The sequence below is a fragment of the Columba livia genome, chromosome 25, assembly GCF_036013475.1.
Source record: "Columba livia isolate bColLiv1 breed racing homer chromosome 25, bColLiv1.pat.W.v2, whole genome shotgun sequence".
In the NCBI taxonomy this organism is placed as follows: domain Eukaryota; kingdom Metazoa; phylum Chordata; class Aves; order Columbiformes; family Columbidae; genus Columba; species Columba livia.
In genome coordinates this window covers 174,484-201,974 of record NC_088626.1, presented here as the reverse complement: position 1 = coordinate 201,974, position 27,491 = coordinate 174,484, and the positions used below count along the sequence as shown (strand labels likewise).

At 46.1% G+C, this 27,491-nt stretch overlaps 3 protein-coding genes and 1 long non-coding RNA gene across 7 annotated transcripts in view; 2 read left to right on the top strand and 2 right to left on the bottom strand.

The window, feature by feature from the left end:
- The window catches only part of KAT6A (lysine acetyltransferase 6A), a 33,930-nt gene extending 29,106 nt beyond the window's left edge, over positions 1 to 4,824 (bottom strand). The window contains exons 1-3 of the mRNA XM_065040765.1: positions 4,680 to 4,824; positions 2,754 to 2,803; positions 1,877 to 2,647 (exon numbers count right to left, since the gene is read on the bottom strand). Coding sequence (XP_064896837.1) covers positions 1,877 to 2,479 — 603 coding nt within the window. The 5' untranslated portion in view covers positions 2,480 to 2,647; positions 2,754 to 2,803; positions 4,680 to 4,824. The remainder of the gene's footprint in view (positions 1 to 1,876; positions 2,648 to 2,753; positions 2,804 to 4,679) is intronic.
- Positions 4,003 to 6,871, top strand: LOC135576340 (uncharacterized). Its single transcript, XR_010467990.1, has 2 exons — positions 4,003 to 4,759; positions 5,795 to 6,871. It is a non-coding gene; the product is annotated as an uncharacterized LOC135576340 (long non-coding RNA).
- A 1,729-nt stretch (positions 6,872 to 8,600) lies between these two features.
- On the top strand, positions 8,601 to 15,480 carry AP3M2 (adaptor related protein complex 3 subunit mu 2). Its single transcript, XM_005510852.4, has 8 exons — positions 8,601 to 8,976; positions 10,194 to 10,365; positions 10,923 to 11,060; positions 11,571 to 11,656; positions 12,334 to 12,467; positions 12,690 to 12,897; positions 13,336 to 13,480; positions 13,815 to 15,480. Exons 1-8 carry the CDS (start codon positions 8,704 to 8,706, stop codon positions 13,913 to 13,915), a joined length of 1,257 nt encoding a protein of 418 aa, XP_005510909.3. The 5' UTR covers positions 8,601 to 8,703; the 3' UTR covers positions 13,916 to 15,480.
- PLAT (plasminogen activator, tissue type) lies at positions 8,974 to 26,717 on the bottom strand. Of its 4 annotated transcripts, none has more exons than XM_021298907.2 (14): positions 26,175 to 26,717; positions 24,716 to 24,809; positions 23,681 to 23,720; positions 23,133 to 23,264; positions 22,606 to 22,719; positions 22,067 to 22,241; positions 21,411 to 21,502; positions 20,987 to 21,161; positions 20,577 to 20,662; positions 19,992 to 20,187; positions 19,367 to 19,503; positions 19,137 to 19,277; positions 18,259 to 18,407; positions 8,974 to 9,803 (listed from the first exon to the last, which is right to left on the bottom strand). In XM_021298907.2, exons 2-14 carry the CDS (start codon positions 24,791 to 24,793, stop codon positions 9,657 to 9,659), a joined length of 1,662 nt encoding a protein of 553 aa, XP_021154582.2. In that variant the 5' UTR covers positions 24,794 to 24,809; positions 26,175 to 26,717; the 3' UTR covers positions 8,974 to 9,656. The 4 variants fall into 4 exon arrangements, with proteins under 4 accessions (XP_021154582.2, XP_013225331.2, XP_005510907.2 ...); XM_013369877.3 differs by having other exon boundaries at positions 8,974 to 9,782; positions 26,175 to 26,712; XM_005510850.3 differs by lacking the exon at positions 8,974 to 9,803 and adding an exon at positions 17,008 to 17,469 and having other exon boundaries at positions 26,175 to 26,699.
- Positions 26,718 to 27,491: the final 774 nt, after the last annotated feature.

The following is a 27,491-nucleotide window of genomic DNA, read 5'->3' as shown; positions in this document are numbered from 1 at the left end:
GATGTTTCCAGTCACACTTTTGTACAGTGTCAGCGCAACAGGACTTGAACTCCTAGGTACCATAGCCCTGTGAATAAAGACTACTGTACCAATGAGAATTGTCCTGGAAGACAGCCCAGGGCTTTCCACACCAGCATACGTTCAGTGAGCTGAACTTATTCAACAAAATAGAGGCGGGGAAGTTATCTATTTCAAAGATTCTGATCCAAAAAGACTCCTTAAGTATTGTAATCTGAAATAATTTCCCTCAGCATTCTAAAGATGCAGCACACAACTGCTTAAGAAGTTTCTCAATTTTCACAATTAAATTGCCTATTTGACAGACACACATAAGCCTCAGATACTTGCAACTTTTCTAGCTTCAAATACACAAATGGAATATTTCAAACTAAGCGCCTGCAAGAGAGAGAAATGAGTCTTTCTTGTCTGGCAAATGCAACCCCTCATTTTGTGCCAAAAAAAGTAAGGAAGGAAATAAAGGTGTTAGTGGTACAGGTAACACAAAGGTACAGCAGGCTGCACGGCCAACTCCAGAGTGCGCAGCCAAGGCCTCCGAGGAGGTGTCAGTTCACAACAGAGATGGTTAAAGAGGCGGCTGCCCTGCGCAGCCCTCTCTGCCCCTCCTGCAGCCCCTGAATTTCACAGCACAGAACATTAACTTAAACCAACAATTTCATTTAATAGTAATAAACCGGGCTACAAACTGCAGCAGTTGAGGAGCAAAACACCACTTGCTTTAGCTTTGCAGTGGCTGTGGTAACCCCTGACAGACGTGTCAGTACGAACAAATTCCTAAATTATGTCTACAGCACCTGCCCCAATCATGAACAAAAACAACCAACCACAAAAACATCCAATCAACTTGCGGTGAAATATTCCAGGAAATTTCATCAAGATGCTCCCTAAGTTTTTTCAACATACTTGTGTCAAGCCTTCCTATTCCCAAAGACGTCTCAGTAGCCAGTATATTTTAAAACAGTATCGTTGTTTAGCTTTTACAAGGATGACCAAAAAATTCTGCCCTCAGCCATCTAAAGATACACGGCATTCATTTAACGATAAGTTATGGTCTTCAAACCAGAAAGAATTTTTTCTTCCACCTCAAAAAAGGCATTTTAAAAAAGAATAACTAGTAGGAAGGTTCAAGAAATAAAACTGTTCCTCTGAACAAATACTAGCAATACAGCAATTTTTTTCTCAATTAAAAAGAAAAAACAACAAAAATTCCTGTTTTGCTCTGGAAGTATGCTAATGACACATGAAACAGAAGTGACAGTTATACTTTAAAGACATCTCTCATGCATATTTAGTCAGGGCTTTACCATAGAAATTACACTGCAACAGTGGGATTACTTATTTCAGAGTCTACCATGCACAGTATTGCTCACTCCCTACACATCACGGATGGACGGTGGACTCGGCACCGGACGTTCTTTACTCCACGCTTATCTCCTCTCTGGCTGACGTGATGAGGGAGGCCCAACATCTACGCTTCCTCACTCCCGCTGTGTCGAAGGGATATTGCTTGCCTGACACTCAAGAGGCAGCAACTCAAGTCTTCTCCTTCATTACAATTTCCATATGAACTCCCTTTATTTTTAGGTATTGCAACAATGTGCCACCACCTCCTCCCCTTCTTTCTTTCCACAGCAGGGGCAGGTATTGTGAATCTTACCAGTCTGTTACCTACCATGGAAACAACACCAAAGTCAAGTATAGTGTTTAATCCAAAACGTCACAAGGAATGTCAAAAAAATTCCAATGCTGCTGAAAAGCACAGGAGAGTTACTGACTGAGATCATTGACTTCAAATCATGATTCAGTATCGACACGTTTTATCAATCACAAGAAAATGCCCATAACAATTGTGTCTTACCTTATCCTTTTCGTGTGGAAGGAGACATACTGGAGGGAGACAGGAAAGAGACTCGGAACTCTCCTTCCCATCGGCATTAGTGGTTGCTTTAGTGTTGAGTTGGTACAGAGGTCCATCTTTAAGGAGCCTGCCATGGCCAACAGCACGTTTGACAGCTAGTCGTAGTTGCTGGTGAAAAATGGAGGCAGCGCTACCTCCAAATAATGCAGACACATCTTTCTGACCTTTCAGAAAGCGCTCGATGTTCTTCAGGGATGAGCCACTAGACTCAGCCAAGCCCTCAATTGCCCGTTTGATAAGTTTATTCCAGTCCACATTCGGTTTACCATCCAACTTGCCATGGTTCCGAGGCTTTGGAAGTGCTATTCTCCCAGGATTATCAGGATCCTTATAGGAGTTGAGACCCTTGTTGGAGACTTTTAAAATAGTTCCATCTTTAACGCTCAATTCTAACTGTTCCAGAACAGTTTTGCGGTCCAAACCATGAGAAGATGACACTGCATTGCATATCCTTTCCTCTGAAGGACGCTGTTTTTGCTTCTTTACCTTTTTGATTGCCTCCAAAATCCACTCTGTATACAGCGGGTTGGCGAGTTTTACCATGGTGAAGAATTCTGTATATCCATAGAGTCGTTATCCTTTATCCTGATGCTGAACAAGTTTCACACGATGAGAAAACAGATTCTCGAATGACAGGAACCAGCTAACCATAGCATACACGTTTTCTGTTCTGAATTATTCCTCCTTTCTCAAACATTATTTGTTTTCACACTGAAGAGAAGAAAGCAAAACAGTTAGAAACTTCTTTTCAATAAATTACATAACAGCTTCAGAGAAAGTTTTTCCACAAAGTTATAAAAATCTCAGCGTATCTCACCTCAGCTTCTGGTACGCACACTCACAATCAGAAGAATTGCAACATTAGGCCTGAAAGAAAACAAGAAGAGAGACATTTTCAAATAACAGAACAGAGAAAGAAAAGGAGAAAGAACAGAGAAAGAAAAAAGATTAGGAGCCAACATTAACTCATTAAACACACAGCAGAATTTCAAACCATTACTCCAATTCTGAAACACTGTATACTTAAGGTTTTATCTTCACTACTAATAAAAGCATGCTTTAACACTGAAATATCTTTATACAACCTAGTGAAAAAAGAGTGCTCTTTTCATTCCAACCCATAAGTCAGTATAAATTCTATATGAAGTTTTATATATTTGCTGAGCATAACCTTAATTAATGGGGGAGGGGACAATGACAACATAACAAATATTTTTAAAATCTTAAAATACCAGCAGCTTAATTCATTTCTGCACATGGAAGACACTGCCTGAAACTTCAATAGAAAGCAGCAGGAACAGCCAAGAGACTCGGGCAAACAGCAAGAAACTTTCAGAGTTCTTCCAGGAGTGTAATCATAGGTCTGATTCCCTCCTGCTAAGAAAAGCTACGACAGTTGTTCCATCAAGGAGAAAAGTGAAGAAACGCAGCTGGAGATTGTAATTAAATGTTCCACTTTCAGAGACCACAGAAAAAAAGAATACAACATTATAATCTTCAGCATAGATGAGGCACACCAAAAACATTTAGGGACAAAGTAAGAGGTGACCATACACAATGAAGAAGGAATGCCTATGACTTTGCTAATTAAAGATGCAGATGTAAGGATATGAGGCTCTACTTCACAGCCTTTAGTTGTCTTTAACGAAGACTTTTTCTAAGTGTGACAGAAGTATGTTCTGCTGAAGTTCTACTGCAAGCACACACTAATTGAGAAGGATTTATAAACTGTTTGTTATAAGGAATAACAATCTTCTGCAAGGGAAGTTTTAGTCACAAGGTAGTCCTCAATGTAATTCTCTCATTCTGCTTTCTTGTTAATACTGAAAAATTTATCAACACGCAGAACACATTTGCATACAGACAGAAGACACAATTGCACAGCTCCATACAGCCAGTACGGGAAAGATTCAGAACTACTGTTTAGACCAGAAACGATGCAGCACCTGCTCAGAGTTCCTTCGCCCTGCAAACAACAGCCATAAAGGGAAACACGGTCCCAAGGGCTGCCTGCGCGGCAATGGGCAGCTGCGCTGCCCGGGTGCCCCCGCACGCCCGGATCTGGGGCCGCGGAGGACGCGCTGCTCGGTCCCAGCAGAGCTCCGCGCGCAGCACGTTACGTAACCGCCCGGCCAGGCTGAGACGACAGCGGGACGGTCCCGACACCAGGGCGCTCACCCGCTCGCGACCTGCGCGACAAGCGGCTCCTGCACCTGCTACCGCTCGTCCCCATCCGCATCCCGGACAGAGCCGCACACGGCGCGCCGAGCAGCGCGCTGCTCCGCCGAGGAGCTCGCCTCGGCAGAATGAGGAGGAACGGGGCGCAGGCCGCAGCCCCAGCAGCCCGCCAGGCCCCGCACCGTTCTCCACCGCCGCGGAGACGGGCGGCGTAGCCCCGCTCCTCGCACCGGTTCGGCCGGACCCGCGCCCGCCTCAGCCGTGCTCTCTGGCGCCAGAGGCAGAGGGGAGCTCAGCCCGCGGCCCCTCGGCCTGCACCGCTCGCCTCATCCGCGCCGCACCGTGGCCGCCACCTCCCCAGCGTGTAGGCCCGGCGGGCCCCAGCGGAGCGGGCGGCCGTGTCCGGGCCTGGCGCAGAGCGGCGGCGGGGCCGGAACAGGCCGCGAGCCTGGAGCGCCTAGCGGGCCTTCCCCTTCTCCAGGCCACGGAGCTCGCCAGCCCACCTGTCTCTGAGTTCCCCGGCACCAGGCGCCCGAGCCGGGGCGGCCCCGCCAGCGCTACTCACCGAGGCCTGTGAGAGACGGGAACCGAGAGGCAAAGGCCGGACGGCGGCGAAGCCCGAAACTGACACGGCGGCCATCTTGGGTCCGGAGCTCTGCGGCGGGGGGAGGGGGCGTGCGAGGGGAACAGCCCGCGGCGGGCGGGGGCGCGCGCGGGGAACAGCGCGGCGGGGCGGGAGCGGCCGCCGCCGGGCAGCGCCGCGGAGCCGGGACTGCGGCAGCGCGGGAGGTGGGGCCGCTGCCGAGCCGCCCGGAGCGCTCGCGCCGCCGCCCCGGGCCCGGCTGCGGGCGCGGCCCGCGGCGCCATGTGCGCGGAGTGCGCGGGGCCGGGCCGGGCCGGGAGGGCGGCGGCGCTCGGGGGGAGCCGCGGGCAGACCCCGCGCCCCAAAGCCCCGAGGCCGCGGCCGCTCCCGCCGCCGAGAGCCCGGCGGGAACGGCCGGGAGGCGGGAGGGCTCTGGCAGCGGGTGGTTATAACGTGTGAGGTAGAAACCCGTCTCTTAGCCCTGATTAAGCATAACTCTTGGAACAGGGATTCTGGGTTTTTCTGACTTAAAACTACTGAAGTGATGTGGAATACTGAAATAACGATTCCGTTTCCCTCGGAGAGCGGGTGTACCAGGTGCCCCCGGTGTACCTCAGTTTTGCGCATTAAAAGGCCGCTCTGTCCTTAGGCATCTTTGTGAGGCAGTTCGCGTAACTTTCTGACATCTTTGACATGGTTTAGTTTGTAGATTGAAAATAGGCTGCCAAAGCATCACCTGCTCTACAGGGAGAGGACTTGGGCGCGCCTGGGCGCTGCGGTCCGGCGCGGGGCTGCGGCACCGCCAGCAGGTCCGGCCGCGGCACTTGACGCGGTTCTGCGCTGCAGAGGAGCAGCACTGCGCCCGCACTAAAGAAACACGCACAGAGCAAATTCTCACTTTACAGCACTGTCTCCTAGGTTATACTTGATCGACAGAATCTCATTTTGTTACGTGTCCCGAATGGCCCTGTGCTGTGTGCGATTATCTAGCTTGTTCTGTTTACCAGTTGTGTATGCGCATTATAAAGTCGGCATTCTTCACCCTTGCCATAAAGGACAACTATTCTGTAAAGTTTCACGTGGGCTTCTCTTTTTAGAAAATAAAAGATTCTCGGGAAACGTTGTGGAGACAGAGTGGATAAACCAAATTTGAGATGTTTTCTGAATGGCTTGGTTTAGTATCTTGAGGTGAGAAATTTCTCTGCTGTGCAAGAGGAACTCTTCTGATGTTTTAACAGAATGGGTTTTTGGTAGGAGGGTAAATGTGTTCAGCGAGTGACTTATTACTCTGGGCCAATGGAGTCTGAGGTGCTACTGCATGAGGTTCTGTGCAAACAGTTCTGTTTCTGCCATGTGGACCACAGAGGTCTGGCCCTGTCAGAGGTGGATTCTCCCTACAAATTAAGATCTTCTCCCACCTCTTCCCGAGTCTTCAAAATGCAAGTGGTTCTGTGCTGCATGGCTTCCGACGCCTTAAACTGCAAGGCTGTGGCGCTACGTTCAGAAACGCTAATGGAGATACAAATGTAATTTCCAGATAAGAAAGTAAGGCAAGACTAAGAGGATTCAGTACTTAACAGCAAAACCCAATTGTGTTCCTACAACACAGAGTATCAGTCTGTAGACTCTCCTCTGTTTCAAAATTGGCACCCTTGCAAAATTGCTTTTGTTTACTACTATAAATTTTAAAATGGCCTGTTTTCTTCTTCTCTCTGTTTTATTTTCACAGCACGGGCTAGCAGTTAAATTATCAGAATTCCTGCATATGGCGAACTACAGATGGTAAGGAATTCTTTTACCATAAAGACTGCACAGTTTGGCAACATCATCTTTTAGCACTGCCCTTTGACTGTGCTTGGGTTCCTCTGGGGGTTCAGGTACTGTATCTGCGATACCCTTCAATGAGCGGTTTGCAGGCTGCCAGTAAATAACCAGCAACATGAAATTCTCTTCTGGCAGCATCTCCTGCCACGTTCTGCTTTTGGTTCCAGTTCATATCAGCTCCCAAGCCAGTGTGCGGACGGACTTTCAGAACAAAACACGATCTCGGAGGTAACCGTTTGGACACAGCCAGGCAGCATTCGTGCAGCAGTGAGCGGTGCTGTCACTGCAGACTGCTCTCTGCAGGTGCCAGCAAGATACTCCAATAAACCTGTCTGATTTGAAACCTGAAACGTATTTCCCCTTTTTCCTCAACAACCTTTGCCTTTGGTGTGCTGAAGTAATTATCAGCCCTATGGTTGCTTCTGTTTTGGCACCAACATTCTTGATGGCTAAAGAAACTGAAGTAATCCTAAGAAAAATACAGAAGTGACAACATCATGAACTGGGTAAAATACCAACAATTTTGATGATGGGTTCAAGCAGTCAGAGGGAAATAGCAGTTTTTCAAACAATGTGTAATACAGTCAAAACTGATTTGCATTTCATGAGACAAGAAAGAAATGCCTATACTGAGAAGACATATCCCATGACTGTTGATTTTAAGGTCCAGGTTAAAAACAGGCAGGTTTGAGTTTCTCAGAGAACCAAATGTTTAAAGGCTTGATGTTGCTGGTCAATTTAACTATGTGCTGCTTTCTGTCTGTGACACCTATGGGATTCCCATTAATACAGTCTCCGAGACCCTCATAGACTGGTACAAGAATCTTTACCTTTGTGTTAAAATTAAAGTGATTATAGTAAAATAATAAATAATTATTTTAAATTTAGAAGTGCCACAATTAAATGACAAAGTATTACCCCTTTGCTCTCAAATGTCTAATTCGAAAGCATTATCTGACATTTTAAAAATGCATTTGATACAAATAATGACTGTAAAAGATAAATTAATTTAAGCATAATTTCTCCTTCATTATTTTCTGCTATAGCAAAAAGCTCATCTAGTGCATGTTGAATTATCTAATACTTTGAATAAGGATGTAAGCGTGCAGTGATATCAGAAGGTAACGTCAGAGTAAATAAACTGACCTCCACCTAATTTTGGGGGAAAAATAGCTACAACATATCCACAGAAAATCAGACCTCCTATGAGCTCTGAACCGTGCGGAGTTCTGCGGAGTTTTTGCATTTAGCGAGGCCTCCCAGCTCCCTCCTCGTGCAGCCGCTGCCGCTGATCGGCTGGCGCCGCGGTCCTGACGCACGGGGGCTCGAGCGCCCGGGCCCCCAGCGCCCGCGCAGCAGCCCCGGCCAGTCGCGTCCTGCCGGGTAACGGGGCTGCCTGCCTGGGCAGCTTACCGAACGGGACACAACGGCCTTGCTTTTTGTTGTTCCTGTATGTTTGTTCCCAACAGAGCAGTGAAATTGTAACAGCGCCTGCCTGAGTCAGGAGGTCCCGAGATCTGCTGCACAAACAGCTGCTCCAGTTACAAAGTCACCACTTGGCACTGAGTTCAGGTGCGTTTGGTACCACAACTGTCACTGCCAGGCCAGCTGGGTTGTGCTTTCAGCAGCGTGCTGCTCCGTGGTGAACAAACCAGCAAAACAGCTCAGCGGAATGCCCTTGCCTGGCTGCTCCGCGCTGTAGAAATGGGGTTACCGAACACATTTTACAGACTGTATCAAGATGCCTGCCCTAAAAAAGGATAGTCTTTAAGAAAACCCTCAGAACTAAGCACCGTCTCTAGGCCTCTAGGCCGCGCGACGCTGTCTCGACTCCGATCGTGGGTCCGCCCACCCAGCCCGTTCGGCTCCGCCCCTTCCGGCGGCCTCAGAGGGTGGGGCGTTGCCGGCGTGTGCTTGTCCGGAGCCCGGGCAGGCCGCTGGCCCAATCGGAGCTGAGCGCAGCGCGCCGGCCTGTTGCGTCATCATCCGCACGCCTCTCCTCGGCCTATCAGGCGTAGCTGGTAGCGAGTTACCCAATCAGAACTCTCGCTGCCAACTCCCCCCCGCAAGCTTTCTTCGCTGCCAATCCGTGCGCCGAGGGGCGGGGCTTGTTGCCTGGGGGACACGGGCGCGAGGCTGGCGAGGGGGCGCGCGGAGCCGCCGCTCCGGTGCCGCCGCCGCCATGATCCACAGCCTGTTCCTGATCAACGCCGCCGGGGACATCTTCCTGGAGAAGCACTGGAAGAGCGTCGTCAGCCGCTCCGTCTGCGACTACTTCTTCGAGGCGCAGGAGCGGGCCTCGGAGGCGGAGAACGTGCCGCCGGTGATCCCCACCCCGCACCACTACCTCCTCAGCGTCTACCGCCACAAGATCTTCTTCGTGGCCGTCATCCAGAGCGAGGTGCCGCCGCTCTTCGTCATCGAGTTCCTGCACCGCGTGGTCGACACTTTCCAGGTGCGGCGGAGCGGGGGCCGGTCGGCATGTGCCGGGCTTTGCGGGAGCCAGAGCCCTCGGTCACCGCCGCGGGGAGAAGGGGAGCGGGACGAGAGGCGAGCGGGGAGCCCTTCCAGCCAGCAGCCCTTAGTTTTCTCTTTTTAGTGCCTCGTAATTCTTATCCTGCACCTGTGAGGATCCGGAGGCCTGGAGGTGATGAGGGATGTACGTTGGGATGGCGAGGGATTCAAGATCAGCCTCTGTGTACAGGAGGGACCTCTCAGCAACCAAGATTTACATCTCTGGTTTGCAGCCGCATTTCTTCAAGGACCTGTGAACTAAGACCTCGTTCTTACAAGGAGTTTTTGCGATTCATGGCTATGCGTTTTAGTCAATTAGTGACAACCTGCCTATGTGCTTACATCTAGTGATATTGGAAGCGTATTTGCTTCCTGTGGAAGTCGGTCACAGGAGTTGCCCCAGAGCAGCCTCTGTGCTACGGCCAATACCACTGCTGGTCAGTTTAGAGAAATAGTGAAGATTTCTGTCCTCTGCCTGCCAACAACAGGATTGTGTTCTCTCGATTTGAAATGTCTTGTGACCAGACTTGCCAGAGCGCAGGAGATGTGGGTGCTTGGTCAAACGAGTATCATGTGAGCCTTTTCTTCCAGGTGCCAATCAGAACACGAGTGTAGGCTGAGTTACGTTTCACTGAGTTCAAGGAGTGGATTTGCTCGCTCTTCAGGCCAAAAATGTACCATGTCAGTCACGTAGGTCTTGTTTTCTATGAGGGGATGAGGTGTCAGCGTGTCTTCACTGGCCCAGCCCTGTGTTAAGATATGACATGTCTGAAAAAGAAATAGTATTTGTAGTGCAGAACTAGGAATTCTCTGGCGTCACAGTTTATTTATGTTCTTGTTCAATCAATTGCAATTAAGCCACTTCAGGTGCTACTTAAAAAATCTGTTATCAAAGGGAATCTTGTTATATAGAAAGGAAATAAGATCTCGTGATGGTGCTGTGGTTTTCCAGCTTGCTGGGCCAGTGGCAGCGCTGTGCTCAGAGCTGTGTGCGGCTGTTGGAGTGGTCAGTCTGTGCTTGGACCAATGCACTGAGTTTTAGTGTTGTTTCACCTCCTCCAATAAAAGCCTTGATTTGTTGATGTGTGAGAGGACACCGAATTGAGTGATCACTAAGACTCTTTCAGAGATTGTTGAGTAATTATTTCTTTTGCACAGGATTACTTTGGTGTCTGTTCAGAGGTGATGATCAAGGACAATGTTGTGGTGGTTTATGAGGTGCTGGAGGAGATGCTGGACAATGGTTTTCCATTGGCAACAGAGTCTAATATTCTTAAGGAACTGATAAAACCTCCCACTATCCTGCGAACAGTTGTCAACACCATCACAGGTACAGGGGAATAAAAATTAGATAAACTGGGGAGGCCGTGTGGCAATATTCCTGCATAAATAAATTAGGATGTGGGCGAAGAAAACTTATGTCATCCCATGTCATTCTAAACCTCAGTTCAGGTGTATTTAGAGAGTTCTGTGTTAGTGTTTTGCTTTGAGGTTACTTTCAGTTCCAGAACCAGCTGCACTTTTTTTTCAAACAAAACCAGACAGATTACATTTCCAGATTTCCACTTACAGCCGTGAGATGACTGTAGTCATGGTGTTTGGTGTGGGTTTGTGTTGGGGTGGCGTTTTGTTTTGTTTTGGGGGGGGGTGGGTTGTTTGTATTTTTCTTTTTACTTTCCCATGCTTTATTGTGGTATGTTTTGGAGTTGGATGTAAGAGAGATGTAAATTGTAGAATACAAACAGTGAGTCTGGAAAAGCAACTGCTCTCCTACAAAGAAATAGAGATTCTCGGGGATTAATTACAATCAAATTATATGAGGCCAAGGACTTGTTCTGCAGCATTATCTAACTGTTGTGGTTGCTGTGATTGCCTTTCTTTTTCCAGGAAGCACTAACGTGGGTGACCAGCTTCCTACTGGACAGCTGTCAGTGGTGCCTTGGAGACGTACTGGTGTCAAATATACCAACAATGAGGCGTATTTTGATGTAATTGAGGAGATAGATGCAATCATTGACAAATCAGGTATGGAAGTTGCTTCTGGCTAAGACAAGGGTAACTTGTCCTGATAGGTTTTCGAAGAGGAGCTCCCTCCTCTAAGTGTGGAAAGCTGTATTCCTATTCTTACACCGGAATGCTGCAAGCTTTGAGGTGCTATTCACTCAAAAATTTTAGAGACATACAAAAGTTTTCACTTGTCCATGTTCCTGATGTCTTTTAAGCAACTCTCTTTTGGGAAAATAAGGAGTGAAAATTGTGCCTAGCACTATCTCCTTCGTTTTTGTGTATCTTGTTCCTGTTAGAGTTGGGAGCTATTGTCATTGGGCATTAAAATGGATGTTGCTGGTGTCAATGGTTCTTGTTTATATGCATCTCTGTAAAAGTCATTGAGAATGAGAAAAATGTTGAGTGGGCAACATAATGAGCCATGATACTTCATAAAGACAATAAATTTCCTTCTTTCCCATTGATAGTTTTTCTACATTGTGATTTTTTTGATCAGGTTCACATAACTTCCCATGTTTATTGTTGCAGGTTCCACAATTACTGCTGAAATCCAAGGTGTGATTGATGCTTGTGTTAAGCTGACTGGGATGCCAGACCTTACCCTCTCCTTTATGGTAAAGCTCCAGCATGTATCTTAAGTATTTTGAAAAGGGTTTCCCAGCGCTGCTACTAGGATTTCAGTCTCTTGCTGATGGATTGCAGTAGATTAGAGCGTGGGTATGCCACACCAAAAGAGAAAGAATAGAAAATGGAAACACGTAGTGAACTTCAGCAGCCTTGAGCCTAAAGGTTTTATTTTCAGATTCTTTGTTGAAAGTACTGTTAGTGTGTGCTGTGACTAAGTTTCTGAGATACAGTGGAGCTTTAGGCAGATATCCTAAAGGGCTATCTTTTTTATGAGTATGCATCAATGTAATTATTTGATATGACTAAATTTTCTAAAATAGGATAGAGGTTATTGAGTAGTGCTATCACACAGATGTAACAGTGTCAAAGAGCTTGACATGTCTGAATGTAGATACCTTCAAGTGGGCAGAGTGCGTTGGATGGTAGGTCCTTCATGGATAGAAGATTGAGGGGAAGAACAGGTTACTTGTAGAGTCTCCTTCTCTGGAGATACATAATACCTCCCTGGACACGATCCTGTGCTGCCTGCTCTAGGTGTACCTGCTTTAGCAGGGAGATTAGACTAGATCATCTCCAGAGGTCCCTTTCAACCCCAACCATTCTGCGATTCTGTGACTTTAAGTAGTACTGCCTTCACTAACCTTGCGACTCTCTCTTATTTCAGAACCCTCGGTTGTTGGATGATGTCAGCTTTCATCCGTGTGTGCGTTTTAAGCGCTGGGAGTCAGAGAGAATACTCTCCTTCATTCCACCTGATGGGAATTTTCGCTTGCTCTCCTACCATGTCAGTGCTCAGAAGTAGGTGATGAACGTAGTGCTGTGAATTACAAAATTTGGATCTTCCTGGCTAGTAAAAAAAATAAAAGGGAAAGTAGTTGCTTTTAAAGATGGGGTGGCATGTTGTGCACAATGAATTAGAGGTGCAAGGTAACTTGCAATTTTCCTTTTTTTTTAAACACTCCATGTTTGGAGCAGTGATTCTGTCATTGATTGACAAGGGTTTTCTGTTCATGTCTTTAGTCTTGTGGCAATTCCTGTCTACGTTAAACACAACATCAGTTTCCGCGATAGCAGCTCACTGGGACGTTTTGAGATCACAGTGGGACCGAAGCAGACTATGGGGAAGACTGTAGAGGGAGTGATGGTAACTAGCCAGATGCCAAAAGGTGTCTTAAATATGACCCTCACAGCCTCTCAGGGAACACATATCTTCGATCCAGTTACAAAGGTGAGAGGAAAGAGAGGAATTAGATATTATTTTCTTAATCTGTTTTACCTTCCAGGAAACAAAGTTGAGCTGTTCATGCTTACTTAAACATTTACTTGAATGTCACTTTTCTGAAGGCAGTATCTGTGCTTCAGCCACTGGGAAAGGAGGTGATTCTGCATTTTTGTCAGTTACACATAGGAAATGGGGCCTGTAGCACAAGTAGTGGAAATATCGTTCATGGTAGGCTTTTGGGGAACCTTGTGGAAAGAGAGAGGGAGAACAGAGGTCTGAGGCAGCTGTTCCTTAAGCCTGTACTGTGTCTGATATGAAAGGCAAGATACTAAAGCAAAGACCTTTTCCATAGAGAAACATGAAAAGCTGTCATTGGAAGAGGACTCTTCTTTAGAGGGTGTTACAGCATCTCTCTTTGACTGCTGCATTTTCTGTTCCTTGAAGCTGCTGTCATGGGATGTGGGGAAAATAAACCCCCAGAAGCTGCCAAGCCTGAAGGGGAGCATGAGCCTGCAAGCTGGGACATCAAAACCAGATGAAAACCCCACCATTAACCTGCAGTTTAAAATTCAGCAGCTGGCTATATCTGGTAAGTGACTGTCAGGTAAAGAAGCTGAACATTCTCTGCTGTGTCAGTGCTCGCTCTGTACGTAGCTGAAGCAGCTCTGCAGGCCTGCTGAAATACGTTCTATCTGGCACATCTCGCATCTCGATCTGCATGTCCTTGCATTCCATGCTTACAGACCTATAAAGCATTTTAGCATATGGGTGTGTTTGTAAAGAATGATTCTGACAATTAACAGTTGTCAGCTTTTCTCTACTCTGTTTACTGCTTGTTAAAACTCCCTCATCTTTTATCCTGAATGCCTGTCTGCTTTGCTTGTGGCAGCACTCAGTTTTACACTGTGTTTGTTTGCCTTTAGGACTGAAAGTGAATCGCTTGGACATGTATGGGGAGAAGTACAAGCCCTTCAAAGGGATAAAATACATGACTAAGGCTGGCAAGTTTCAAGTCCGAACCTAGAGGATCCTGATAGTGAGGAAGAGCGCTTTCCTGTTTCTCCTGTCCCTGGCTGCTGGATACAGCCTCTTAGCCCATCCATCTGTTTGGTGTTGCTCCCTTGCCTGTAGTAGCATGAGCAGGAGAGCCAGTGCTTAGGGTGCTGGGGAGCAGGGAGAAGTGAGTTTGATCTGAAACCATCTCATCCCCAGCTGAGTCTGAAGTATTTGGAACAATGGCAGATGAGAGACGTGTTCAGGTCCCTTGGGATTAGTGAGTCAGCTATGTAAGCTTGTATCACCTTCATTTTGCTGTCTTAAAGGAAATTCTAGGGATTTATTGTCTTTCGTAACTGCTCTTATGTCTTGGTTGGCCTTTATCCCTTTGTAGATGATACAAAGTTGAATTTCCACAAACTTCAACTCCAGCATGGTGTTCCAGCACCTGCTCTTCTCCATCACTGGGCACTAGGGTGGAGAGCTCTGTAGTTCTTGGCAGCAGAGAGATCATGTAGTCATTCTGCCTCAAAGAGATTGGAAGAAGTGGAAAGGTAGATTGTCCCACCGAGGATGGGAAATTAACAAGTCTGATATTGGGGATGGTGCCACAGGGGGAGGAAGGGAAGAAGTGGGTGTTTTTTCTAGATATTTCATAAGCCATCTTGGTCATCAAGTATCTTGACAGTCTGGAAACCTGTCCAAATCTTGGTATGGTATCCTGTGAAGGGCTGACTGTAGCACACGCGATCTTGTAACTGAGGGGTGGTGACATTTGAATGTAATTCTGCTTCTCTTATCTAGTCAGTATTTGAAGGTAGGGATTCTCCTAGCTTCTTTAGGGAGTCAGGGAAGAGACAGAGTGGCAGGAGAATTTTTGTGGATGCATAGCACTCTGGAAACTGGAGCTGTGGCTAAATGAAGACAATCACTATCCTTCTAACTTGTTGGAACCTCTTTTCATCTCTGCCTGCCTGTTACAAATGAAGGTGATACTGCTGTTCTGCTCACTTATGTCTTTGAGATAATCGTGTCCTCATACCTTTGTAGTGTTCTGGCTATCCTACCTCATTCCAGTTCCTGTACCAGTCAGCTGCTGTGCAGGTGGATTCAAGCCTACCGTGGATTTTTCACTGGCACCATCTCTTCTGCAGGAGCTGTTGCTGCATCTGCCCATTCCAGTCTGTGCTGCATCTCTCTGTACAGCATAAATACGAAATGAGAGGAATCTGCACTATTCCATATTGTCTGTAATGTGATCTTTGGCCTCTAGATATCAATGTGTTTTCTCTGTGGTAGCAGAACTTGATCCTCAGCTGCTATATGAATGACTACAGCATCTGTCAGGTGGCTGTGGAGTCCAGCATGTAGAGTTCATGCTTGTGAACAGAACCAGGTGACCCTAAACAAAGGATAACATACATTCCAGTTTGCATGTGATGGATACTTACAGCGGATGAGTGCCATCTTGCTTGGGGAACTGCAAGTTCTATTGCAACCGATAAATGCCATAGCAGGTGGCATTACTGCTGAGCATGTTCAGTGCAAATATAACCTTCAGCAAGGGCATCAATAAAATTCATTTCTACATCATCTCTGTCATTTCAGAGTGGTCTGTGTGGGCTTCACAAGAAATAGTTGGTATTTGAGGCAGAAGGTAAATTGCACCAACTGGACTGTGGATAGTGGGTGCCTTAAGGAGATAAATGTCTTTATGAAATTTGGATTGTAAGTTTGGGACTAAATCTCTGTCCAAAATGCTAAAATTAATTACTTTATTGCTAATTTTCCTTTGTGTTTCCCCAAAGGAGTGCTGAGCTCTTAGAATTGTAGAACAGTTAGGGCTGAAGGGACCTTCCCAGCTCCCCCAGTGCCCCCCCTGCCATGAGCAGGGACAGCGTCACCAGCTCAGGGTGCTCAGAGTCCCGTCCAGCCTGGCCTGGGATGTCTCCAGGGATGGTTCATCCACCACCTCTCTGGGAACCTGGGCCAGGCTCTCACCACCCTCAGGGACAAAGATTTCTTCCTCACATCTAGCTAACATCTCCCCTCTTTTAGTTTAAAAGCATTACCACTTGTCCTTCTTCTCCTAGGACCTCAGTGAAACTGTCTTTAGGAATACAGCTGAACCATTTTTGTTTGAGGTAGAGATTTTGGTAGCAGGCTAAGAGCTGTGCTTTAATTAGGAAGACAATGAAATAACCTCTTCACCTTCCTGCTCCTCAAGTACTGATATTGTCTTCTGGCTTTGTAGCTTTGTTTTTTAAAGTATTTTTTCTTTCCTGTTGAAGTGATTCATGTTACTTGAGATCTTGAAAGGCTTCTTATGTGCATAAGGGTGTCTAGCCCTTATGACAAGCTTTCTGTATCAGTCTGAGATGGCTGCAAGTTCCTATGGAGTGAAAGATGAAACAGGGCAGAAGAGGGAAGCAGAGAGCAGTATGAGTGAGCTGGTAGATGATGGTATAAGGAGTTTTGGGGGGAAATGTGAGGCATAGCTGTGTACTTCAGTTACAATAAATGCTGATGTTGATTCGGGTTCTGAAAGAGCTTGAATATGGCAAATCTAGCAGGCATCTAAAGCTGCTGCCATTACACTTGTCCTTTGTTCTGCCCAGCTGTGCTCAAGGGAGAGCCTTCGCTTCCATATCGGATGATAATACATAGAAATTTAATAATGAAAAAGTAATGTGTTCATTCTGTGTCAGATAAGGTTGGTGTTAAAATTTTTGCCTATTCCATATTTAAATATTTAGTTCCTACCAGGAGGAAGAGCAAGTAGAAGAACAGAATGTCCTAACAAGCATGCCATCCTGGATTTGCTCAGAGAGTTTAAGCTGAGACTCAGTTAATGAATCAGTTCCAAACTGAAAAAGCAAGCAGCATATTGATATGGAAATAAGCAGCCCATGCGTACAGCTTTGCTCTTTTTGTTGGAATCAAGCTGAAACCAGCTTAAATAACCAAAATAAGATGGTATAAGGCCAGAGCCTAAACCTGACTGGAATGTCTTCCAAATTTACAGCCAAATGAGGGAGAAAGAGATGAAGTTTTCAGGAAATTAAATCCATCCCCTTTGCCTTCAGTTCACACCCATTCTCAAAACAACATAGACGCTCATGGGATGTAAGATGGTCTCTCCTGGTTTATTCTCTCGGGCCAAAATTTATTTTTAATTGTACTCGTGCAATTTGGTGCAAGGAGAAAGCTTGGGGATGTGGGGGGAAAGGGGTGTTATCTCCCGATAACCTGTAATAAGGAAAGGAGAGTAATTGGAGAATGTGCCCTTCCCATACACTGCAGTTTGTCTTCCTCTTGTACTGAAAGTCGTGTTTGGACAAGCAGGAACCCTGTCAGCATCCTTAAAGCATCCAGAAGGAAGCTGTGAGGGCCGCAAGACTGGGGACAGCTCGTTTTTATTTCTCAGGGTTTCATGTTGTCCTGAATCCAGTCAAGGTAACGATTCACGTTTGTATAAACACCAGGTATGTCTTTGCGGCCACAGCCTATTCCCCAGCTGATGATTCCAATTAGATACATACGATCATCCTTCATACAGACCAAAGGCCCTCCAGAGTCACCCTACAGAGAAGCAGCAGGTTAGTCAACAATCTCTTTTTTTGTTTGTTTGTTTTTGTGTTGTTTTCTCCCCCGCTGGCTTTTGTGGTAGACTAGTATCTACGGAAATACCTTATCTAGTTTGCACGCAAAACAAGAGCTCTGAGTAACACCACTTTCACATAAGGCACTTTTGCGTTCCAGACTCCCTCAATGCTCCTCTCATGGGTAGAGACCCAAAAAAATCTAACGGACACTAAAGCGTCTCGCTTTGCGTGGCACTTACTTATGAGATGTAGGTGAGATGTTGGTAAGATCAAAAAGAGGAATGCTCTTATTCAAGCCGTAAAGATCCAGGGCATTTTATACTGCTGTGTGTAACAGTAAATGACTAGGGACCGAATGCATACCCTCCTTTTTCCTCATGTTACAGCTGTTCATTCTCCACCGTCTCTTGGCCATTTTTCTTCCTTTCTCCATTCTTCAGTAGAGTGGCACCCCCTTCCTCATACAGAACCTCCTGCTGAGTGTTTTGTATGCTCACATAAGAGAAAATATTAGGAAGTGCTGCTGAGGTGGAGCTTCCTGCTCAGTTCTGTGGTATTTCCTATATTTGGGATTTTCAGTCTGTATTGTTCTGGTTTTCTTGGTTAAGTGTGGCCTCCTTTCCCAACTATGAGGGGCAGGGGAATAAAAATGAAAGGGGAGCCAGAAATTCTGTTCAATTAAGCTATTATCTGAAGCTTTTTGTTTGGTTAGTGCAGACTGGCAAGGACAGACCTAAAAAGAAAAGAGAAGCAGAACTGGATTTACCTTGCAGGCATCGTCAAGATGCCTGGTGTCTCCTGCACATAACATATTGTCTGTAACTGTCCGGTTGTCTAGATGCTGGGGTGTGCACCGGCTGGCTGGAAACAGTCTGACGTGGCCTTCCTTCAGGTGCTCTGAATAGAATGGAGAAACTGGACGAAAAATGACAAGATAGATAGGTATATATGTCTGTGTAAAAATCACCGTTCAGTTTCTGTAGCTTAGGGAGGAGTAAACAGGAGCAGCTGGGGGTAGGGGGTGGCTAAAATAATATTTCCTTGCCAAAGGGTGTTTATTAATTCCTGGGGGTTCTAGTTTACTAGTAAGAAGAGCTTAAATCTAGTTGAGAGAGAATGTTGCTTCTTTAGCAAGCTTAAATGCTAGAGAGGTTTTTGCAGGCTCCAAATTAAAGACTGCGACATTTCTTGGATAATTCGTCTTTGCACAGTTACATCAATCAAAATGAAGTCACACAAGTGCCTGTGAAAATCACTAACTGTATGAAACAGGATCCTGACTTATAATATTAGAGTTGCACTAACAAAAATCAGATGCCTTTTCATGTGCAGTACTGAGTAACTGCATAGGAATGTACACTTGTGTTATGTTGGAATGGACGGGATTTGTTTGTTTGTTTTGGGTGTTGGTTTTATTCTCCTGCATAGCTGCAATTTCACAAAGCTAGAAGTTGGCGGGACTGTTATTTTTCAGTCTAGGTTTGAATTACAGCTGCAGCATGCTTTCCCTCTCATAGGGTTTATCCTGTACTCCCTGTAAGCAATGCTAAAGACTAGCTTTGAAAGCACTTTAACAACACTTTATGACCCAAACTTTGGACATAGTATCTTGTACTTACATGCAGACCCGTGTCTCCTACTTACATTCTTCATTTCTGCCGTAACCAGAGATCTCGCATTCAGTCCAGTCGGGCAGCTGCAGTCCTGGCGTTGGGAGGCAGGCGGCACGCACAGTGGCTGTTTCGACAGCACAGTCTTCTGCATCTGAGTCCAACTGCAACAGAGCTGAAGAGGGAAAAAAAATCCACATTTTGTTAACCACAAACTTGAGCCAACTGTGGCTTTTGAAGTCACGAAGTCAGAAAAGTTCTTACCAATATCATTGTTGAAATTTTCCGAGTCAAATCTCTGATGCACAGTGTAGTTCTTCACTTGGAACTTTTGTTCATTGTCCTCAGGAGTTGCTCGGGAAGTCCTGCCCAGCACAATCTTCAGCTGATTTGTACTAAAGCTGAAGAACGAGACAGCCTTACTTTCTTCCCATGTTAACGGGAGTGAACCCTTCCCTTGAAGCTGTGCTGTTGGAGCTTCTGCTTTTCTTTTTATAGCATTATTACTACTTCATTATCCAGGCGGTTTGACCTTCAAGTGTCCTATTTGCTTTTGTTTTTGTGATAACTGCTTACAGCCATGGTGGCAAAGCTCCTCTGCCAGCCCCTTCCTGTTCTCAAGTTTCAGAATGCTCTGCATTTGTATTGACAACTTTGTTCTTCAGCTATTTGATATTCTGCTGTGGTAGCTTAATGCGACGCTGCTAGTTTGCCCAATAAATGCCTGCCTGTAATGTTCGGCCCCATTAACTCCATAATCTTCAGCGTACAATGACTTAATAGGATAAAGAGCTTTTTTCGCAGTCTTTTTCCCTTCCAGTAAGGCTGTACTGGATGCTTCCTTCTTCCAGATTTTTTTTCCCCAGACAGTACTGGATCCTCAACTTACCCTTCCTCAAAACAGTGGGCGGCTGACAGAACCCAGCAGGAGCTGATCAGGATTCCTCCGCAGAGGAAGTGCTCTCCAGGCGCTCGGCGGTATTTCACAAAGATGGCAGCTTGCCACGGGTGGGCTGCGATGTCTGCGTAGGAGCCACCTTTAATCCTGTGCTGCCGTGCCCTGCGCTGCCGTAAGCCGCAGGTGGCTGTGGATGACAAACCCAGAAACAGGCTTTTTATTCAGGCACTCTGGCTCTGTGTTTGGGTCAAGAGCCTGTTGGTTGCCAGTGCATGTTGAGGCAGCCTGGCATGAAGTGCTTAGTATCTGACTCATTCCTGTTTCCTAGGAAACTCGTATTCCGATTTGAAAAATACAGTGAGGAAACCCCGGCTTTTCTGTCCTCCCTTTCTGCAATCTTTAGAGAAAAAGGCACTTCTGTGAGAGTGGAGCCACAGCAACTCTTTCTACTCCAAAAAGCTTGCTTTGTTCCCCCAGCTCGTATTTTACTGTGAGAGGCTTGAGTTTAATACAAATGGCATGCAGAACAGTAATGCCCCAAAGAAAGGGAAGAATCAGGAGTGCTGGGATCCTTACAGCAAGTAGGCACATTGCAGTACTCCCACGTGAGCTGATTTCCTTTCAGTACATGGCACCAGGGCTTGCTGTCGTTGTCAGGATTCCTGCAGCACAAGAAAGAGTTGTTCGTATTATCAGATGTGCGGGGAGTTTGGGGAAACCTGAAGGTGGCAGACTGTGACCTGAGAGTACTCTTTTTTGGTTTTTTTCTAGAGATAGAGAGGGTCCCCGGGGAACAGGGAATTTGCATTTATGGAGCTTGATGTTAGAGAAGCACAGATAGGTCAGGTGGAATAAAATTATTGTTGTCAGTGAGCTTCATTCCCAGCAGTAATGTATTTCCTGACCCGATGAGGAAAACTAGAGCCCTGCCTCAAGAGTACCACAAAGAACATTGGTATTTTTTAGTTCTATAACTGACTACATACCGGCAGAAATTGTGACTACCAAGGCCCAGCTGGTAAGCATCTCTTCTCCAAGCAGTATATAACTTGTTGACAAGGATTCGAGAATTCCACCTCAAACAGGTAGCTCCAGAACTGGTAACACTGTGGCCGCCTCGGTAATCTGTGCCTCTTCCAGATTTGCAGTTGATATTTCCAACTTCAATAAGAAAGCTGCACGTTAACTGATGCACGGGAACCTGTCAGCTGTTCCTAACTGTGATTTCTGTCAAGGCATCTATATATTAGCTATACTATCTCAGTCTCTCAGTGTCGTAAATATTAAAAGCTTAAACATGATTTAACATGAGAGTCTCAGCTTTTCAGGCTACGGAAATAGCACAAGTCCACAGAGAACCCGTACATATGCAGTGGATCTAAAGTGCATTCCCTATCCGCCAGCATGTACCTTTTGAGCAGGACGGCACACTGCAGTGTTCCCAGGTGTACTTTCCCCCTTTGTAGATATAGCACCAAGGTCTGGAATCCTCATCTGGGTTTCTGAAAGAGTTATGACATGCATAATTATAAAGCTACGTCTGCTATCTAGTTTGGCAACTTAATCATGCTCTGCAGCGAAGACATAGACTGAACCATCAGAAGTTGTTTAGATTCCTATTTTAATCATAAAATCGTGGAGTACGTGGCGGTGAGGATGAGACAGCCAGTAGCTAGCAGGAACAGACAGCTTGTTTGTGCAATTTGGTTCATGTGCAGGAAGCATTATATTTTTAGAGTTTTGAGTAAGATCTGGAGCTGCATGGAACTAGCTTACAAAGTGGGGTTTAGGCACTGAGAAGGGACAAGGGAAAGACTACAGGGTGAGAGATGTATGCATTTTGTAGTATGTCATAAGCATCCAGCCTAGGTAGATCTAAAGTTAAGATACGTCTGCAGAAGTTGCAGTTGCTGCTCATGGGCTTTGCTGAGCCCATGCACCTGAGCCCAGCACCTGAGCTGAGTGGTCTGTGCTTGGTATGAGGCTGCTGCAGACAGCTCCTGGGCTCCAGGCTCTCAGAATGTGCCGATCGCCGTGGCTCTGACCTGTGACCGTCAGCCCCTCACCTGCAATAGTTGTGGTTGCCCAGTCCCAGCTCAGCAGCATCTTCTCTTCGCCCGCTGTATGTTCGGTCCAGCAAGCCATTGCTATTCCAATTTAAACATTGGGTTCCACTCTCTGTCATGCGCCAGGTACCCCTGTATGTTACTCCAGCATCTTTGTAGCACTGAGCTTCAGTATCTGAACAAAAGGGACCGAATGTTACTATAAGGACAGCATCCCAAACTCTGCTTTCTCAGTGTCTATTCTATTTAAACTTGGCTCCCAGATGTCTTGTCTAGTAAGCTGGTGAAAATGCCTTGCCAGGCAGACTGTAAGTATACACTACGGTCTTCAGCTCCAAAATGTAGAGTTTTATTAAGAGACACTGAGAAAAGCCCAGGTGTCCTTCCTAAAAGTTTTTTGTAGTATTAACTCTAGAATAAAAAGAGGCAACTTAACAGAGAGCCTCATACACAGCAGCAGCTTCTGGGTACCTCATCCTTCTGCACTGCACAGCTAAAACCAGCAGCATTGTTCACAGTAAGTGACACGATACGCTCACCTATTTCACACTGCTTCCCAGAGAAACCTTGGTGGCACTGGCAGACGAAGAGCTGTGGGGAATAATACGCCTGTGAACATTGGCCCCCGTTGTAGCATTTATTTCTAGTGCAGGCTGTGGAATAAGCAGAAGCCAGGAAATACTGTTAGATTTCACGGAAGTAAGAAGCTGGCAATGTATACCCGCCTTTCCTCTCCTGTTAGTCTCCTTCAGCCTATTCTATTTTACCCTCCCTGCCTGTTACTGTCGTGTGCTCACAGTCTTTTCATGTAGTGCTTATGTTCTTCCTTTGCTCCATTCTCTCCACATAGACTATTAGGAAGCCTTCCTCAGCCCCTTGCCCACTCCTGCTTAGTCCTGCCTGAGTCAGTATATATTAGTATTTTCATTTCTGTGCTATTCTATTTCAAGCCAAATTTTCTGTGTGAAAACTCCTTTCCTGACAGTGGAGTTCTTCTTTAGGATGATTACATGGACAGTCTCTCATCCCCCACCATTTCCTTTCTCTTTTTCTTCCCCATACTCACCTCTGACAGGTACAGTGTGGCAGCGACTCCGACCGCTGTCGCACCTACAGTATTCTATTCTGCTCCCTGAGAGCCTCAGCCAGGTCCCCCTGTGGTGGTACATTTCTGCAGATGAATTGTCTGTGCAAATGGCTGTAATTGGAGAAAGGAAATCCTCTTTTAGAGATTCAGGGAAAAGACCTGGCTGAGCAAAAGAATTCCCTTCTCTTTCCAGGAGAAAAGAATCCGTGATGGGATCATCTGTCTAACGGGCTGAACCTTTTTCCTTCTCAGACCATCATTTTCCCATCTCTCTCACTGCTGTGTCACTGGATGTACTGTTCCACTACTGACCAGCCTTTTTATTCTTTGAAGAAAAACAGAGGGAGGGAAAAACTTTGTTCTTTGAGTTGTGGATGGTATTAGCAGTCTGGTATTTTGCCTTCTGAATCTCTCATGCCGATAAGCGTGACAAACAGCTTTCAGACTCTGTTCCCTCAGCACCATCTGCTTTCCCCTCCTGCATCCATAAAGCTCCAGGTAACGTGGTTGTAGTTTGCCGGGCTTACCTCTAGATCTGGCTCCCCGTCTGAAACGCGTGTGTAAGTCCTGCAAGCAAAGAAGGTTAATTCTATAAGTAACTGCTCTCTTAAGAAAACTGAGAGAACAAATGCCTCCAAAGAGCCAGTCTTCTTCTTGAGGTCTTGTAAATCAGGGAGCTCTGAGTAACTGTCTGCCCTTCTTGTCAGATAGTAAAGTGAGGTACCCATACCTCGGCATGGGTACCAAGAATTATAGATCATGGAGTTGCCACGTATTACCAGGTGATTGCTTGTCATCTGTGTGACATGAACTTGGGATGCGCGGTACTCATCTCACGCGTGAAGTGATTATGTGCTCTTGAGGTGTTGCAAGGGCTAACTAAAGCTTGTCAGCTGTCCGCTATTTGAAGGAGGTTCAAACAAATAGTTTCCAAAGAAATGCATGTCAATGAGCAAAAATAACTGCTTGTTAACATTTATTTTCCCCATAAGCCTTTGTAGCTTGTTTACATTTGAGAAATATGTCTCCTGCAGCCAATTAAATAAAATATTTTTTATGAAGTTTTAAGGAAGAAACCAATTTAGAAAGCTTCTTTGGTGAGGCCACAAGAGAAAGAATAACATACAGGGGCTGGGTAAAACAGCAATTTTTTGAGAAAGAGACTGAACATTTTAGGATTGTGTAGGGTTTACTCAAGCTGTGCAATGTGAGGCTTAAGGTGAGGGGACATGGAACCAGTGTCCAGTTGTAAGTAAGAGTAATGATGAAGGTGATGACAGCAGAAAGGAATTTAAAGGGTGATCACAATGGAACTCTTACTAACAGTGAAGGTGACAGTGAACAGACACACCAAGGGGATTTGGAGCATACTTGCTTACTGAAATGAAAACCAGCCAGGATAACACACTGGAAATCCCAGCTTAGAGGTAGACTACATTGTAAGGTTTTCCTCCCTCTGATTTCTGATGATATGTAACCAGATTCTCCTTCTGTGTGACACAGACAGCCGGAGTCGCCGGTAAGGAGGTGCTCTGGCATTATTTGATGCATTAGCCTCTTACCTGGCACTGAGCAGTCACGATTGCTCCCGCCAGCAGGAGACAGAGGAGTCTGCCTTCCATTCCGAGTGTTTTCCACATCACCTCCTCAAGTTATCTACAGGGACAAAAGAAAAAATAAGATGTTGAACAAAGGCATTTTACAGTGTGAATAGAGTTCAAGGTTGTAAGTTTAAATAAAGGTTTTAAATGATGAAAATTATTTTTATGTTAAAACACACTTTCTACTCTGCAATTCTCAGCCATACGGTCTGGCTGTCCTGCTGTCCCTACCAAGCTAGACACAGATGTGCTTTTACTTGATGAACTTAGAAACCCCACAAGCTAAAGCACATCCCTTTAGGTCTGGAGGAAACTCAGAGAGTGTTTTCTGGGGAATAACACGGGCAGGAGTAAATTCCAAGTTCTTTTTCCCACAGCTGCTGGAAGCCAACAGTATTGTGTGCATTATCAGAGAGATGGACTTGTCTAATGGCAAGTGTAATGTTGACTGGAAAGTGTTAACTGAGATTCAGGTCACTGGGGCCGACCTAAGAGATCTCATGCAGTGCCACAAAAATCTGCTGAAGGGTCAGTCCGTGACAATAGTAGTTTAAAAGGATTTGCGTTTTGGGCACAGGCTGTTTCTTTGGGTGGGAGTGTGGGCTACCGTCTTGCGTAGAGGATGCATCAGCTGATGAACAGCTATCTTGATCTCATTCAGGCAAAAGACTGCAGATACTTGCTGCCTTTTCCTGCCTCTGGAGAAGGCGCTTCTGTATCCCTTTTCTCAACTGAGCAGATGAGTATCAGCCTTGTACTGTTTCTTTCTGAAGTGTAACAATGGACAGACCTATGCTTTTGCGGAAAAGAATAAACAAAACAAAAAAGTAAGATTGTGTAGTCTTCCGAGGCACTGGAGAAAATGGATATTTCAAACTCTGGCTTTGTTTTGGGAATCGTTCTCAGTATCTCCTGCAGTTTTGGCCGTATTTGAAAATAAGCATGTTTAGGGAGAACTGAAGCAGCGCTGCCCTTCTCTTTGCCCCTCCGTTATCCTGGTTGGGAGCCTGGGATCAAAGGCATAGTCTGCTCTCCTCCCTGGAAGGTGATCAATTATCCTTTCACAGCCAGCCCTCTGGGTCTCTCCTTGCCATCAAGACATTTTTCCGCACCTCTTCCTTTGCTTTAAGCTATTTTGCTAATGTTCTTAGTGCAGGAGACTCCTCCCTGCGAACTGGTCGGAGCCTGAGGTTGTCAGCCCTTTCCCTGGAATAGCTGGAGCTTTCTGCAAACGACTAAAAGTGAGCAGCTTTAGCCAGCATTATGAATCTGCTCAAAAGCTGAAAGGCAGCAGCTCAGTTAGTTAACATGGTGCTTCAGTAGGATTTATTAATTAATAATAATATTTAATAGTATTCAATGCCATTGATGCTGAAAATGGGAAAGGCACTTTTGCAAACAGGTGCAGAGCAGTACCTACCTTTTTGCTTTTTCTCTTCTGTATTCTGCTGATGATTTCCTCCCCTGACCAGCCTGGCGTTGTGTTTTCTGCGTCTCTGATGTCTCTGAGCAGCTCCCGTCCTACTTAACCATGCACTCAGGGGGTGGAGACTCCAGCGGGCGGTGGGATGAGCCTCCCACTCCCGGGGGTCTGGGGATCCAGGACACGGAGGCTCGTGTCCGAGCGATCGGGCTGCAGGAGAGCTTGCTGGCTGCAGAGAGCGGGGCACGCCGGGCTTTACAGCCAGTGTATTCTGTTCGTTCTTCTAGTCAGAGAGTAGATTCAGGCTTCAAAACAATTTTCCCCCATTGAACATTAAGTTTCAGTGGCAGTGAGAATGGTGTGTGTCGGTTGCAGTCAGCTGTCCCATCCTAGAAATCAGGTTTCTGATAAACTTTACTGTAAACACAGATGTGAGAAATGGTGTGTGAGTGACCTCCACCTTCAGGAAGTGGCTGCGCAGCGTCCTCAGTTGGGAAGCATGGCAACAGTTATTTTGCATATTGGAAAAGATGAAACACTGGTTATTCTGAATGTTTATCTCTTCTCTGTATGGAAATCTATGTCAAGATTGTCACATATATTTCTCTGAGAGTCACAGTGCTGGTGATAACATTACTGCTGTAAATATGATTTAAGGGCAGCTACATTTGACAGTTTCCAGAAGGGACTCCCAGTTTTTGAGAAGAAGGTGACTGGACACTATTGAGTAGGCAGGGGCTAACTTATATTATTTTTAAAGATAACACCTGTTTGCAACTGGCCTTATAGATTAAGGATCCTAACAAACTAACAGCCATGGGGGAAGGTTTCATAAGGCATTATTTCCCGGCTGTTCACAGCTTAAGGACAGCTCTAGCAGTCTGGAGCGTGGTGTGGGTGCCATTTGCAGTGCTTGACATGTTTTAGGGAAGTGAACAACAACTGTGTTTGCTCTCTCGAGCACTGTCCACTGGCTTATTTCTAAGCAGATCCTGTCTAGGGATAGTTTTGGCCAGACTGTTGAGCGTCAGTGATGCTGCGCACCAGTGTGGCATCCTGCGGCAGGGCCGTGTCCCCAAGGCACAGCTCTGTGCATAGTGGCCTTGGCCGGCTCAGCACACGCGACCAGCCGTGCTGCAGCTCTGGCTGTGCACCCCCCTTCGCAGTGGCACTGAAGTGCTTCATGCCAGCAAACCCGGGAGGAAGAAACGTCTAAACCCGATGCAGTTTTGGCTCGGGTGCTGAGGTGGAGAACTGACACAAATAGTTAATTTCAGCGCGTTTAGCAGATTTTAAAGAGCTCTGGTGTTTCGT

What these genes read in the sequence shown, in the direction of transcription:
- AP3M2 (XM_005510852.4), top strand. Translation starts at nt 8,704, where the DNA reads ATGATCCACAGCCTGTTCCTGATCAACGCCGCCGGGGACATCTTCCTG. An exon ending in TACCATGTCAGTGCTCAGAA is followed by an intron (nt 12,468 to 12,689) that starts GTAGGTGATGAA and finishes TCATGTCTTTAG; the next exon opens with TCTTGTGGCAATTCCTGTCT. An exon ending in TCAGCAGCTGGCTATATCTG is followed by an intron (nt 13,481 to 13,814) that starts GTAAGTGACTGT and finishes GTTTGCCTTTAG; the next exon opens with GACTGAAAGTGAATCGCTTG.
- PLAT (XM_005510850.3), bottom strand. Translation starts at nt 24,793, where the DNA reads ATGTGGAAAACACTCGGAATGGAAGGCAGACTCCTCTGTCTCCTGCTG. An exon ending in TCGTGACTGCTCAGTGCCAG is followed by an intron (nt 23,721 to 24,715) that starts GTAAGAGGCTAA and finishes CTTTGCTTGCAG; the next exon opens with GACTTACACACGCGTTTCAG. An exon ending in TTACGGCAGAAATGAAGAAT is followed by an intron (nt 18,408 to 19,136) that starts GTAAGTAGGAGA and finishes TTTTTCGTCCAG; the next exon opens with TTTCTCCATTCTATTCAGAG.